The sequence below is a fragment of the Mugil cephalus genome, chromosome 4 (assembly GCF_022458985.1).
Source record: "Mugil cephalus isolate CIBA_MC_2020 chromosome 4, CIBA_Mcephalus_1.1, whole genome shotgun sequence".
Classification (NCBI taxonomy): Eukaryota; Metazoa; Chordata; class Actinopteri; order Mugiliformes; family Mugilidae; genus Mugil; species Mugil cephalus.
The window spans coordinates 7,290,083-7,302,406 of NC_061773.1; the positions used below are offsets into that span (position 1 = coordinate 7,290,083).

Genomic DNA, 12,324 nt, shown 5'->3' on the forward strand with positions numbered 1-12,324 from the left:
CATTTGGCCAAATATATAATGTACTATTTGAAGGATTTTGTTACGGTACAGGAAAAAAAATATTTATAACATACTTTTTACATATGTTAAAATTGGGTTATTACCGCCTTTAATTTGGAAAAGATTTGGCAATTTGGTAAAAAATATTGTGACTAATTTTTATTTTTTTTAATTCCATTTTTGTAGTTGTGTGGGGAAAAATGTGATTCACCATTAGCAAGGTCAGTCACCAATTTATAAAATGCATAATAAGGCATATTCATTAACATATATAAAGAAATCAATTTTATGTCTGCAGGGTAATTTGTTAAGGTCATTCTAAGGGGTTAAAATTCAATATATATATATATATATATATATATATATATATATATATATATATATATATATATACATATTTTTTTTTATCTATTTAATTTCAGCCTTTTATTTAGAGAACAGATATTTGTAAAAGAATATCATTACGTAATCATAGAACTGAAATATAATTCTGCTGAAAGTCCATTAATGACAATATTGAATTATTTTCCAGGCCTGTCTCTATCAGACATGCAGACACCACCACAGGCTCCGATCTGTCTTTGAGCACATAACCAGGAAACTGGTGACATGGCAAACTCACAGGCGCGGATTTCCCACCCCGAGAGAGGCTGGAGGTTACAGACCCATCCGAAAAGAAAGAGAAACTGCTGCACTTCACAGTCCCTGAAAGCCTGGCCCTCAAACAAAGGAGGCGGCAGGTCTTTAGCACACAGCTGACACCCTTTTAACATGGGGTCATCCCTGCCAGAATGGAGGCCACAACCCCTGGGATCTCCTGGCTCCCCTCTGCCTTGACATGCCGTCCCTGATTTGGCGAAAGCGCTTCGGCCAGCAGTCACCACAAAGACGAGGTGACGGTCTTCTGAGGAGGGGGGCTGGTCATCGGGGAGCAGAGGTGGCGGGGGGGTGTTTGTGACTCACGCGGTTGCTCTTATGAGAATTACGTTTCCAAGTGAGGTAGGACGAGGCGAGTTAACCGCAAGCTACAAACTAGATTATGAACTTGCTGCAGGAGACGGTGAGGCTGAGAAACGCGCTAAAGCTCACTTTAATGCGACTCATATCTGGGTGATGAGGGTGGGTCTGGTCTTGGCCGGCTGGGTCAGACAGGCCCATCAAGGACCAGAGAGGATGCACCATGTCAGCTTTCAGGGCCTTGCAGAGGTCAGCAGACAGATGGGAATGGAAATGAGCCGGCGGTGAGCTCATTTTAATCTGGCTCACGCAGCTGATCCAGTCATTACACTCGCCTGTTTACATGCAAACACACTCGTGTGCTCGATATATGCAAAGACACCTACACGCGAGTGCAGATGTGATTCAGAGTTGCTGGTTAACGGAATAGGTTGGAGGGAGAGCTTTTTTAATTCACTTTTCATTCACTTTAAACAAACCGCTCATAAACAAAACGCGCGGCCCGTTAGCCTTCTACACACACTTTGCTTAGCTCCGGGTTTGAGGACTAATTGCATCATGGGGGGAGAACAATGAGATGAGAAATGGCATAAATTGGCCTCAGTTGACTGGTTTTAATATCCATTCCATTAAGGAGGGTCTGCACAGTTCTCCAGAGTCTCCTTTTACTCTCCACTCAGTCAGATGATTGATTGCATTGCTCTTACTTCTTAGGGATTTTTTTTCACACTTAATGCTCAGAAGTATTTGAGTTTTGCCTGAAAAAAAGTTTTCACAATTCTAATCCTCCTACATGAAGATTGCCACGCTAATTAGAAAAGGTACATTTGAATTTCTACACGCAAGGTTCAGCACAATGCAGCCATCCATTTTGGATCAAGTCTCCATCAAATTTACACCACAGTCCTCTAGGATGTCAAACAAACGGCACTAATATAGAGGTGTTTAATTGTAATCAAGCTGCGGTTGAGATCAACGTTTGCTCTCTGCTCTCTGTGTATGTCCCTCCATCCTTTATCAGACAGCCATCTGGCCAGGGGACTGGACACGAGGGCGTGTGATTGGACGGCGTTAAAAGAATGGGGGAAGGCTGGGTCAGTGTCTTTGGAGAAAGGTCAGAGGTTGCGGCCCTTTGACAACACATGTCAAGGCCTGGCTCACACACTCTGCATCTTCTGAATGAGAGAGTCTGCCGCCTCCTTTCTCCAATCTGCCCTCATCTGCACATTAAGCAAAGGGCTAAATGACCAAATGTTGGATTTGATGCAGAACAGACACAATGATTCCCTCCTCTGATCTGGTTCCTGGTTCTGTTCTTTTTTTTTTTTTTTACTTTTGTTTCACTTTGTACACTCCCAGCTGCAGAAAACTCTTCTTCAAGACCACAATAAAACACACGCTACATCTACACTAATCTTCTCAAAAGCCTCTTCTGGCCGTATCTCCGCCGACCACCATGTTCAGTAAATGAGGTGGGAGTCTAGACAGATGACACAGGCAGAGGAGGTAACCTTCGAGGCTGTCTTTTATTAATAAAACACTCTGACATTACAGGGAGGCTGAGGCAGACCGATAACATTGTGTTTTTATTTCATGGGTAAGCTGAGCCAAACGCGGCCTGTGAGCCCCGGTCCGGCCTTTCAGCAGCTTGGCCTGTCAGGCTGATGTATGGGAGAGTGCTGGTGTGCAGCTCCCTGAGGAACAGGCCTGTCTGCTAACTGGGACACGACTGACAGTGAACCACAGCAAATACGCACTGCCCCCTCCGCCGCACTGCCTCCACGATGCTCAGGCCGTCTGTATATCACACACACTGAAAGACTGTCAGTGTAAGACTCACCAGGATGAGGAAATATATAACTCACAGGTGATACATCAAGACTTGCTGACTGCAGTGAGGAAGACATTTACCACAGGTGCAAGACCTTAAAAAAAAAAACTACAGACGGATATTTCTCCACTGCACCGATTTTTTTTTCCCACAAAAAAACTTGATATAAATCAGCAGTGGGTACTACATGCCGGACCTCAAAAACACAAATCAGTGCCTCTTCTACAACTTCGTCCTGTTGTCATTTCAGACGTGTTTCCATAAATCAACCTTTCTCTGAGACTTTTTTTTTTTTAAAGAGAGTACTGAGGTTTCCCTGTGAGACATCTCCTGGCTCCGGCTCAGACTGGAGCAGCGCCATGGTGATGCATACAGAGATGTCCACTCATTAGCAGAGTCCCACACAACAGCTGCTCTGTGACGAAGGAACAGCCACCTCGTCTACTGGCCCTTTGTCCGCACTAAACATCTCTGACCCACGCAAGGAGCCGCAACGGTGACACGCACACACAAACACACACAATCATATCTTATCCCATCCTAGCCAGCCACAACCCCTCACACACATTTCCATATTCCAAACCTCATTAAACTCTTATCCCCTTCCCCACCTCATGTCACCGTAATGGGCTACCCTGCCCCCCTCTCACACTAATAAAATATATCATGGAGACTCCATTTATCATAATGCAGATGCCCTTGGGTAACCCTGGGGGGGTTGGGGCAGTTTTAGATGATGGGATGGATGCTCATGGGTGTCAAGCTGATGCTTTGAGGCCTCACTCTCACCTCTCAGGCATATATGAGGTGAGCGAGGCTTTGCAGGAGTGTTTCGTGGTGCACAAGTAGACGGAGCAGGTACAGAAAATGTTAAGTGACAAGTGATTTGCATTGTGACTCTGTTGGGGTGCATACTAAGACTGGAAACACTTGGATAAGACACAAACAATCGATCAGAGAAGACAGTGACAGGCCTAATGAGCAGGAAGTCTTCTCAAAATGAATGCTAATTAATACAGATGATGTAGCTGGCCTGGGGCTGTTGAAATATCCACACCAAGACACTGCAACATTCCTCAAAGAAAATAAGTGAGGGTAATAACAAGGTGAAACAGAACACACTTACTCTGCAAGATTTACTGGACAGTTTGCCCGTCAGATCATATTTTCCTTTTAACTCTTTAAGCAGCTGCTCCAGATGACTCTTCTCCTCTTTTCCGGTGTAGTCCGGGTCTAAGAGCACATAAGCCCGCCAGTTGGCGGAGTCGAAGCCCCAGTGGACTGTCCGGTTCTCCAGTCTCTTGTGACTGTGGACCACAAACTTATGAGGAGGGTACATGAGTCTGCAGTCCATGCACTGGATGCAGGCGGCAGCCGGGCCGGTGTACAGTTCAGGGACAAAAAGGCCTTTACACCGGCCGAAACATTCGTGGTACACTTTGAAGCTTTTCTCGGTTCGCTCCAACTCCAGAGAGCCTAACTCCTTGTTGCAGTGGGGAGGGTAAGTACCGCCGTATATGAGAGCGTTGCAGAGACGCTCAGCATCCGTCTGAGTGATGAGCCCGCAGGACGGTGCCGAGAAGGGCAAGATACCCACCACTTTCAGGATCTCCAGTTGGTCCGCCGTGCACCTGGAGCAGTAGATGTGCAGGTCGTCGCACACGGAGTTGATCTGCTGGAGGGAGAAATCTCTCAGGACACTGTTGAGGATCTGCGGCAGGCAGAGCCTTTTCTCCCCGCCGACCACGAAGCAGGAGATAGGCTCCCGCTCCAGCACCGTCTCGCACCTCTCCGTGGATCGATCGGACGGAATAAAAAGTGGACCGGACATCACCGGGGGGGTCTGAGCCGGCAAAGTGAGCATCATCTCAGCGGATTTTCCATCTTTGCCGAAGAGCGAGTCCTGGTGCCACCGAGCGGAGAACGCCGCCGGCCCACCGAGGGAGCGCATGGAACTCAAATGAAACTGCTTCAGAGTTTGTTGAAGTCCGGGATGGGGCTGGAAGCTCGTGCCCTCCATGTTGTCGGCGTTTAGAAAAGAGAGTTAAAAACTCAAAATGAAAGCTGGAATTGACTTATCGGATCGTTCGTCCTCAGCATCCGGCTACACGCTCAATAACGCACATTTCCATGTCACGGGAGAAGCTTTCCAGCGCGTCCATTCAGAAAACGGAAGGTTTCTGAAATCATAGGGCAGTTCCCAAAGGCAGACGCAATTAAAGTCGACAACTCGGAGACTCTAAACTCGTATTATCCAACGTACAATCACCGGGTACTATGTTTCAATGCTTTTGCGGTTTTACGCACTCCTAATGTGCGCTCGAAATATGCTTCATCTGCTCCGTCTGGCGTACTCTCAGTCTGTCTCCCCACTCAATGTGTGAGTCTCTCTCTCTCTCTCTCTCTCTCTCTCTCTCTCTCTCTCTCTCTCTCTCTCTCTCTCCCTGTCTCTCCCTCTCTCTCTCTCGCCCTCTGTGTTTGTTTGTGTCTGGTTCAGTCATTGAATCCCAGCCAGGAATGTGACTGACTCCCCGGGCTGGCTCTTCCCTCAGCCAGCTGTTCCTCCCTCTGCTACATGGCAGCTGCACATAAAAAAAAGGGGAAAAAGGAAAGGGAAAAAATCCTTCCAAACCGAGGCGAAGGTGGAGCTCCAATAAATGTAGTTCATTCTGGAAAGTCTGTGTATAATATCAACCTTAAGTCATTCAAACTTTGACTAAGCCTTGCAGATCAGCACTTTAGTTTTTTCTCTAGAGGAAACTCTTTTGAACGTGTAAATTTAAGATGATACAACTTCCTACTGAACTCAGACACACTGTAAACATGAAGTGATTTATTTATTCCTGTACTGCAGTGAAGTCCTTGTGCTCTATTCATACAAAATGCAATACTTAATTTTTCCTTTTCTACTTTGCACGTTCACACAAAATGCTACCTGACAGCTGAACACTAATGCAACTTATTGTTGATAGTTGTATTCAAACACGACAAATTTGTCATGACAAATTAATATAAATTAAACCTTGTCCTGTGTCAAACAAACAGCAACAATTCATTCTTGCTGCTTCTCAAATGTAAGGAATGACATTTTTCCCCACAGATTTGAATTATTTAAATATATTTTTTACTAAGTTTAAAGTGTGGATTATTGGTTTGAAAAGGTAAAATAAATAATAAAAATAAATAAAATTAATAAATACATTTTTTTTGGTCTCCAGATTATTGCAGTGGACATTTCTCACAATTTCCCGATATTTTTAAAAAGACATTGATTAGTTAATTTAGAAAATCACCAAATTAATCCACAGTTAAAATAAGTTAGTTATCATAATTTATCTCCACCCTATTGACCAGCGGTGCACACATTTAATCAATAATAATATACAGTACTCTGCTTTAATACTTTAAATATAGTTTAACATTACACACATAAATAACACGTCGACTGAATGACTTCTACTCTAACTGAGAAATTTCTGGGTGGTTTTAGTCATTTTTATATCTTGCATCTATAATCCCTTTACTAATGAAAGCCTTTAGAGTCAAGGAAGCTGAAACACATTACAAGGCCTATCAGTTTGCTTTCTTGGCTCATATCTAATTGATATATTTTATATTCTCACTCCTATTAATTCTTAGTAAACGGCATGCTCAGATGTTGCAGAGAGTAAAGTAAATAAGGCTTTGAGTTTTACATTAACCTGGACTGATCATATATCCTGTCAAACCACTGGGGGGTGCTAAACATTAACCAATGACAATTAAGACCTAAGAAGCAAAAGCTTGTAAATCATATATAGTAAATTCTGTCATGGCAACAGAGATTTATTTTTATTTTTTATTTTTTTAAAAAAGGAACAAACCAAACATTGACAGATTTTATTAACCAACAGTTAAATTACAGCTTTTGTCTACTAAAATAAATAAAGCTGTATTGGCATGCATATTAAGAAAAATAATTAAAAGATTAGAATTTTATTTGAATGTTAATGTGACACCATTAATAACAGCAAAAATGTTTAAGTAATTTTTTAGTGATATTTTGCAACAGATCTTAAATGAAATAGGAAAAAGCATTTACTCACCAATATTGCAACACAGTTAATCAAGTCAATCACCATTCAACTAGTTTCTTTAAGACAAGTGGTTTTAAAAAGACACATAAACTAACATATAACGAGTCATATATCTTCGGCCTCTTTTTTTTTTCATAACATTACAAAAAGTTACACATCTCATACTTTACAGGACTTAAAAAATCCCCCGGATCATCACCTTCCCATTTATTTTCCACTTAAATCACAAGATTCACATTTTCATGCAACAAATCAGAATCAAAATATACAAATTATTGGTGAGGTGAGAACATATTGGCTGTACAGTAAAATCTGAAACGTTGTCCTTTCTTTGACATAAGTTAAAGATAATCGCAGCTATTAAAACTGAATAATGCACCAAAAAAATAAATATCACAAGCATCGGTGATACCGAACAAGATATTCACCAGGAATATTCTCATTTCAGAAGTGTGTCTACATCATGCTGCCTGCTGTCACATTTACTTTTGTAATTTCGACCTTGAAAATGAGAAATATTATCATTAGTCCGTTAAATCTTAGGCATGTTCACTCATTTCATCAGAAACGGGCAATAAGAGTGAAGCATCACTGTAATTCAGGCGTCTTGTTGTCGTACATGGGCGGTGGAGTGATGGGTTCAATGGTCACTGGGTTCTGTGTGGGGCTGCGGATTTGGAGACGGAAGTCCTTCAGGTGCAGCTTGTCCGACTTGATTCTCCTCACTCGGAGGGGTCGCAGTAAACGGCTGGCGCGGCTACTGCTGCGTGAGGGCAGGCTGTTTTTTGGCGAGAGGGCGGCCGGTCCGGCGGAAGCCTCGGCAGCAGCCGGAACGGCGGCCGGTGCGGGATCATTAAGAGGGGTGTCTTCCGTGGAGTTGTTAGCAGGCTCCACCCCCTCATTTTCCACGGCAGCCAAGATGTCCTCGTAAGACGGCAGCTGTGAGGTGCTGTTGAGAAGGTTGCTGTCACGGACGGGGTAGGTGTCGCTGCCAACAACCTCCTCGTAGCTCGGCACGCTGAACGCAGTCGGGTCCACAGCTCTGAAAAGACATGCAAGGGAGGACAGTGGGTGAGAAAGCATTGTGGGCGAAACACACAACTAAATAGTCATCACAATCGTGATCAATAAACAGACAAGAGGGCGACTAAAAGATGTGATCACAGCAAGTCTGATATTTACGCCCTTTCAACTCTGCTCTGGTGTCCATCAGCTAATGAGCTCAATATCTGATTCTCTAGCTGCTAAATACTTTAGCGTTCATCAGCTGGTTTCCACTTGTGTCTGTCAGATATCCAGAGCTAAGTACGCCTTGTTTGTCAGATGAGGGTTTGTCAGAAATTTTTGTTAAAAAGCTGTGAATGTGAACCAAAGCAGTAGCCCTCATAGCCACAAAGCTAAAGCTAAAGAAGCTAGCGGAAGCTAAGAAGCTCTGCAGAGCTGAGGTACTAATTCTCTAAAGGTATGGTCTGCTTTTCCACATCACATTCAAATTACATTTGATCCCATTGTTAAATATAACAACAGCACCATGTAAAGACTCTTAAATATTTCATAAGCCGAGTTACATTTCTCTTCATGTTTACTGGCATGATGGTACTACACTGAAAGTACACTTTTGAAAGTGTGACGATCAGCAGCACATGAATGTTTAGGACTACTCTCATATTATGCGACAACATTCAGGGCCGTCTTTAACATTCATTTCTGAATGCATCATCTAAGGTTTAGATTTAAAGACGTTCTGTGTTTTGTTTTTTTCTGCAAATGTGTCTTAAAAACATCCTGCTCTCTGAGTCAGACTTACACTACGAGCGCAAGTTTGCCAACATTTCTGTAAACTACTTTTTGCATTATTCTATTTCTTAAAGTTTTTTGTGGGCGTGGGTTTACATTCAATCGCACCTTTTAAATGATTTCAGTTCCATAAGTTGAAGCAAGAGCAGCCTGTGTCCTAATTTTAGCACCTTCATTAGTTCTTTGGGTCAGTTCTACTTGGCACTAGGGAGTAAAGACTGAACCATAAGTCGTCACTCACGGCTGTTGCTGCTCCCCTGCTACGTGATCCGCAAAGGGGGCTCCGGCAGCTGCTGGCTGGTTAGCTCGGTTCTGAGCTCTCCTCTTGCTCCTCACACCGAGACAAATGGACAGGAGCAATATGGCGGCTCCGACCCCAACTAGCACCAGCGCCACCGATGAGGACTTTGTGCGATCTGTGTCCTCTTCATCGTCATTCCCAGGCGCTGTAGTGTTATTTCCTGGCTGAGGTGGAGAAGCGTCCGACTCCTCTCCGTTCATGGGCATCACATTCCACACAATCATGACAACGCCCAGGGCGATGAGCCCCACACCCAGGGCGCACAGGGCATAGTGGGCACCTGAACCAGACGTCTCCGAGTTGGACGATCTGTTGGGGCGGTTATTGCCGCCGCATAAACTCCGACTGGAACACATACCTGCAGGACAATCTGCAGCAGAAAAAGAAAGAAACATTTATGACAAAGAGCTGTTCTCCATTTAAAGTTACAGTATGCGAATATTCCAGTCAAGATGTTCTTAAACTTGACCCGTGTCACACTTAAGGCTGAGATCAGAGCATCACATTAACAGAACGACGCAGCAAAAACCTGCACTTTTGAAAAATGACAGAGCGGAAAATCAGGTTGCAAGGAACAAGTTGTATGAAAACAAAAAGCGCCGAAGTCTGTGGGCAGACCCACACAAGTCTTAACTTGACAAACATGAAACTGAGAGACAGGGAGGAATCACGGGGAGGAATGACACACAAAGAATGAAGTGACACTAGCTTGCCAAAATATCTGAAAACATACTTTATCTGGGCACATATAACATTAGTTGTCACTAATTCCCTGTAACGACAAGAGGAATTTCCCTGCGTGTCTTGGTTGACATAGGGCAAAAAGTATGTATTCGCAGAAAGGCTCAATAATGACACGCTCTAATAAACATCAATAGGGACAGAAGACTGAATCCATGAACGCTCTTTAATTAGACAGTAACAATGTTTAGTACTAACAGCAATGCTTGTACTATTAAAAGGGCAGTGATGCCATAAAAGGTGCTGGTGGGCATCAAGGTAATGTTCTGTATAACATACATTACACTGTACATAATCAAACATCAAGAGGGATGGATCCATACTGACACTGTGTCACAACCCATCATTAAAGATGTGAAAAAAGAGACTACATGTAATCTAAGAGGGTTCGATTACACTTAATATATACTACAAATTATGCTACAAATGTTAATTCTAAATTATGTCTTAACGAGAAGAAACGACATCTCATTACTGAGTGTGACTGCCTCTGTGGGATGAATGGATCAACCTGAACAACAGAGGCCCCTCCCCTCAACCCAAGAGGACCTAAAGGCCCCCACTAATAACGGGGTGTTGCCAGACACCACAGGACACCCTCAAAAGACCCATGTCCATTCTCTGATGATTACAACTGTTTTGGAGGCACAAGGAAGACAAACACAATATTAGGAAGGTGGTCATAATGTAATGGCTGATCAGTGTATATTTGTTACCTTAACAATTAATAAAAACATATTTAAGGTACAATTACATAATGAATATTGCCTGAGGTGCGGGGTATTCACATCTAAATTTGATTTAGGAATTAAAACTACAAATACGAATGCTTTAAGCTCATCCTCCTGAATTTGATTTGTACTGATGCAGTGTCAAAAACAATCCACATTGTCTCAGGATGATTTAAAGAACCCAGTGAATAACTTCCCTTTAACAGGATGGGAAGAACTCAGGAGGACTCATGTGATCAAACTCAAAACCTTTAAACTTCCACCTTGAATACCTCAGGCTTCACACATCGGTGCACATCTGTGACCTGATGGAATGCACTGACTCCAACGACTTCATCTAATGAACCAAACATCAACATTAAACGCCGTTTATTTTTAATTATGAACTTCGAAATTGTTCATTAAATCACGGTAGGCTGCCACCTTTTAGTGTCTGGTTTGCACATAAATATTTGACGTGAAATAAGTTTTTAAATGTAGGTAGGCAGGTAAGGGAAGTGGCACAGGAACAGTTGAATCAGTGTATTGCTGTGTTGACACCATGATTTCATTCGTAAGAAGTGATATAGCTGAATATTAGTTAGCTCTGATTTCTGAATTTTACTATTTAAATCTGTCATGTTGTCATCTGTCTCCTCTTCATTTGCACTATTTCAGTCATGTGTGGTGGATGACGCGATGTGTAGCATCCTGGTCTGCGCAACAATATGTGCTATTGTACTGTACTGTAATCATTACCAGGTCCGAAGTAATGTGACTGTTTGGTAGCTTCTGTGCCACTTCCTACCACTCACTTTTTATCAAGACATAAATACATAGGGTTAGTTTTCTGTGAGTTGTAGGCCGTGCATGGGTGTGTCTTGATCCACATCAGTACGTTACCAGCATTAAGACACTGTCCAACCTTTATTGTAGATGGACCTAATTGCTGCTGATTCTCATGACACCACGAGAGCAGTGATCGAGTGACCGAGACACTCAGGTGTCTCGGTCACTCGGGTGCGTAGCCACAATTTGCATTGTTTCAGAAGGAGGAAGGGCATGTCCCCATTCACGGGAGCGACACAGTGTCGCTCCCGTGAATGGGGACATGCCCCGGACGCAGCAGCGCGCATTGAAACACCTCATAACTTCACACAAAACACCCTGAAACTCATCTAGCATCTGTAAACTTTAAAAGGTCTTGGTCTCTGGGTTCGTCGTGGTGCAGGTGGTTTGGGAGAGGCCTTACCTTTTTCACCGTTCAGCGCACAAGGACTTCCCTCTTCATCGGTGAGTTACCTGAAGCGCGCAGGTGTTTTCAGGAAGATCAGAGGGGAGAAGAGGAAGGAAACATACACGCACCGATTCCAGGCGGTCACAACCGAGCTTGTCTTGTCGTTTTAACACCACATGGGGATTTATTCCCACACTGTTTACCGCTGTAGATATAAATTTATAGTTGTGAGGAACTTTGAACAAATTCCAGCCGAAGTGACACCTCCCCTCTCCTGGTTGTAAAGGGACCCGTTTTCCCCTTGGTCCTAGCGCTGCTCAGGTAAACTTCCTCTGGGGACGAATTAGTGGCACGAGGACACGCCCAGGTTCACCAAATTAGTTTAAACTATTCTCAGTATTAAAATGTATGTAAAAGAACATTCCCTCATTCTTAATTTATTTTGTTTTTCACATAACATTTTTTCTTATCGCCAGTCTCATTTCATGCATAAATCATTAGATTCCTGACATTTTCCGGTAATATAAACCCTCCCAAAGCAAAGGAGAACATCTTCAGATTTCTTTTAACCTGGATGTCAACAGCTTACTTTCACACAAGCCAAAGAACACCACCAATTCCTCACTGACGAGTTTCTGATAAATGGACAGATAAATAATTTCATCTATGATTGT

At 43.2% G+C, this 12,324-nt stretch overlaps 2 protein-coding genes across 2 annotated transcripts in view; both read right to left on the reverse strand.

Moving 5' to 3' along the window:
* The window catches only part of skib (v-ski avian sarcoma viral oncogene homolog b), a 31,640-nt gene extending 26,418 nt beyond the window's left edge, over positions 1-5,222 (reverse strand). Inside the window, exon 1 of the mRNA XM_047583083.1 lies at positions 3,915-5,222. Within this exon, the coding sequence (XP_047439039.1) occupies positions 3,915-4,808 (894 nt within the window). The 5' untranslated portion in view covers positions 4,809-5,222. The remainder of the gene's footprint in view (positions 1-3,914) is intronic.
* Positions 5,223-6,595: 1,373 nt separating this feature from the next.
* Positions 6,596-11,948, reverse strand: tmem51b (transmembrane protein 51b). The gene is made up of 3 exons (XM_047581842.1): positions 11,666-11,948; positions 8,903-9,332; positions 6,596-7,906 (listed from the first exon to the last, which is right to left on the reverse strand). The coding sequence occupies exons 2-3, from the start codon at positions 9,316-9,318 to the stop codon at positions 7,453-7,455; spliced, it is 870 nt and encodes a 289-aa protein (XP_047437798.1). The 5' UTR covers positions 9,319-9,332; positions 11,666-11,948; the 3' UTR covers positions 6,596-7,452.
* Positions 11,949-12,324: the final 376 nt, after the last annotated feature.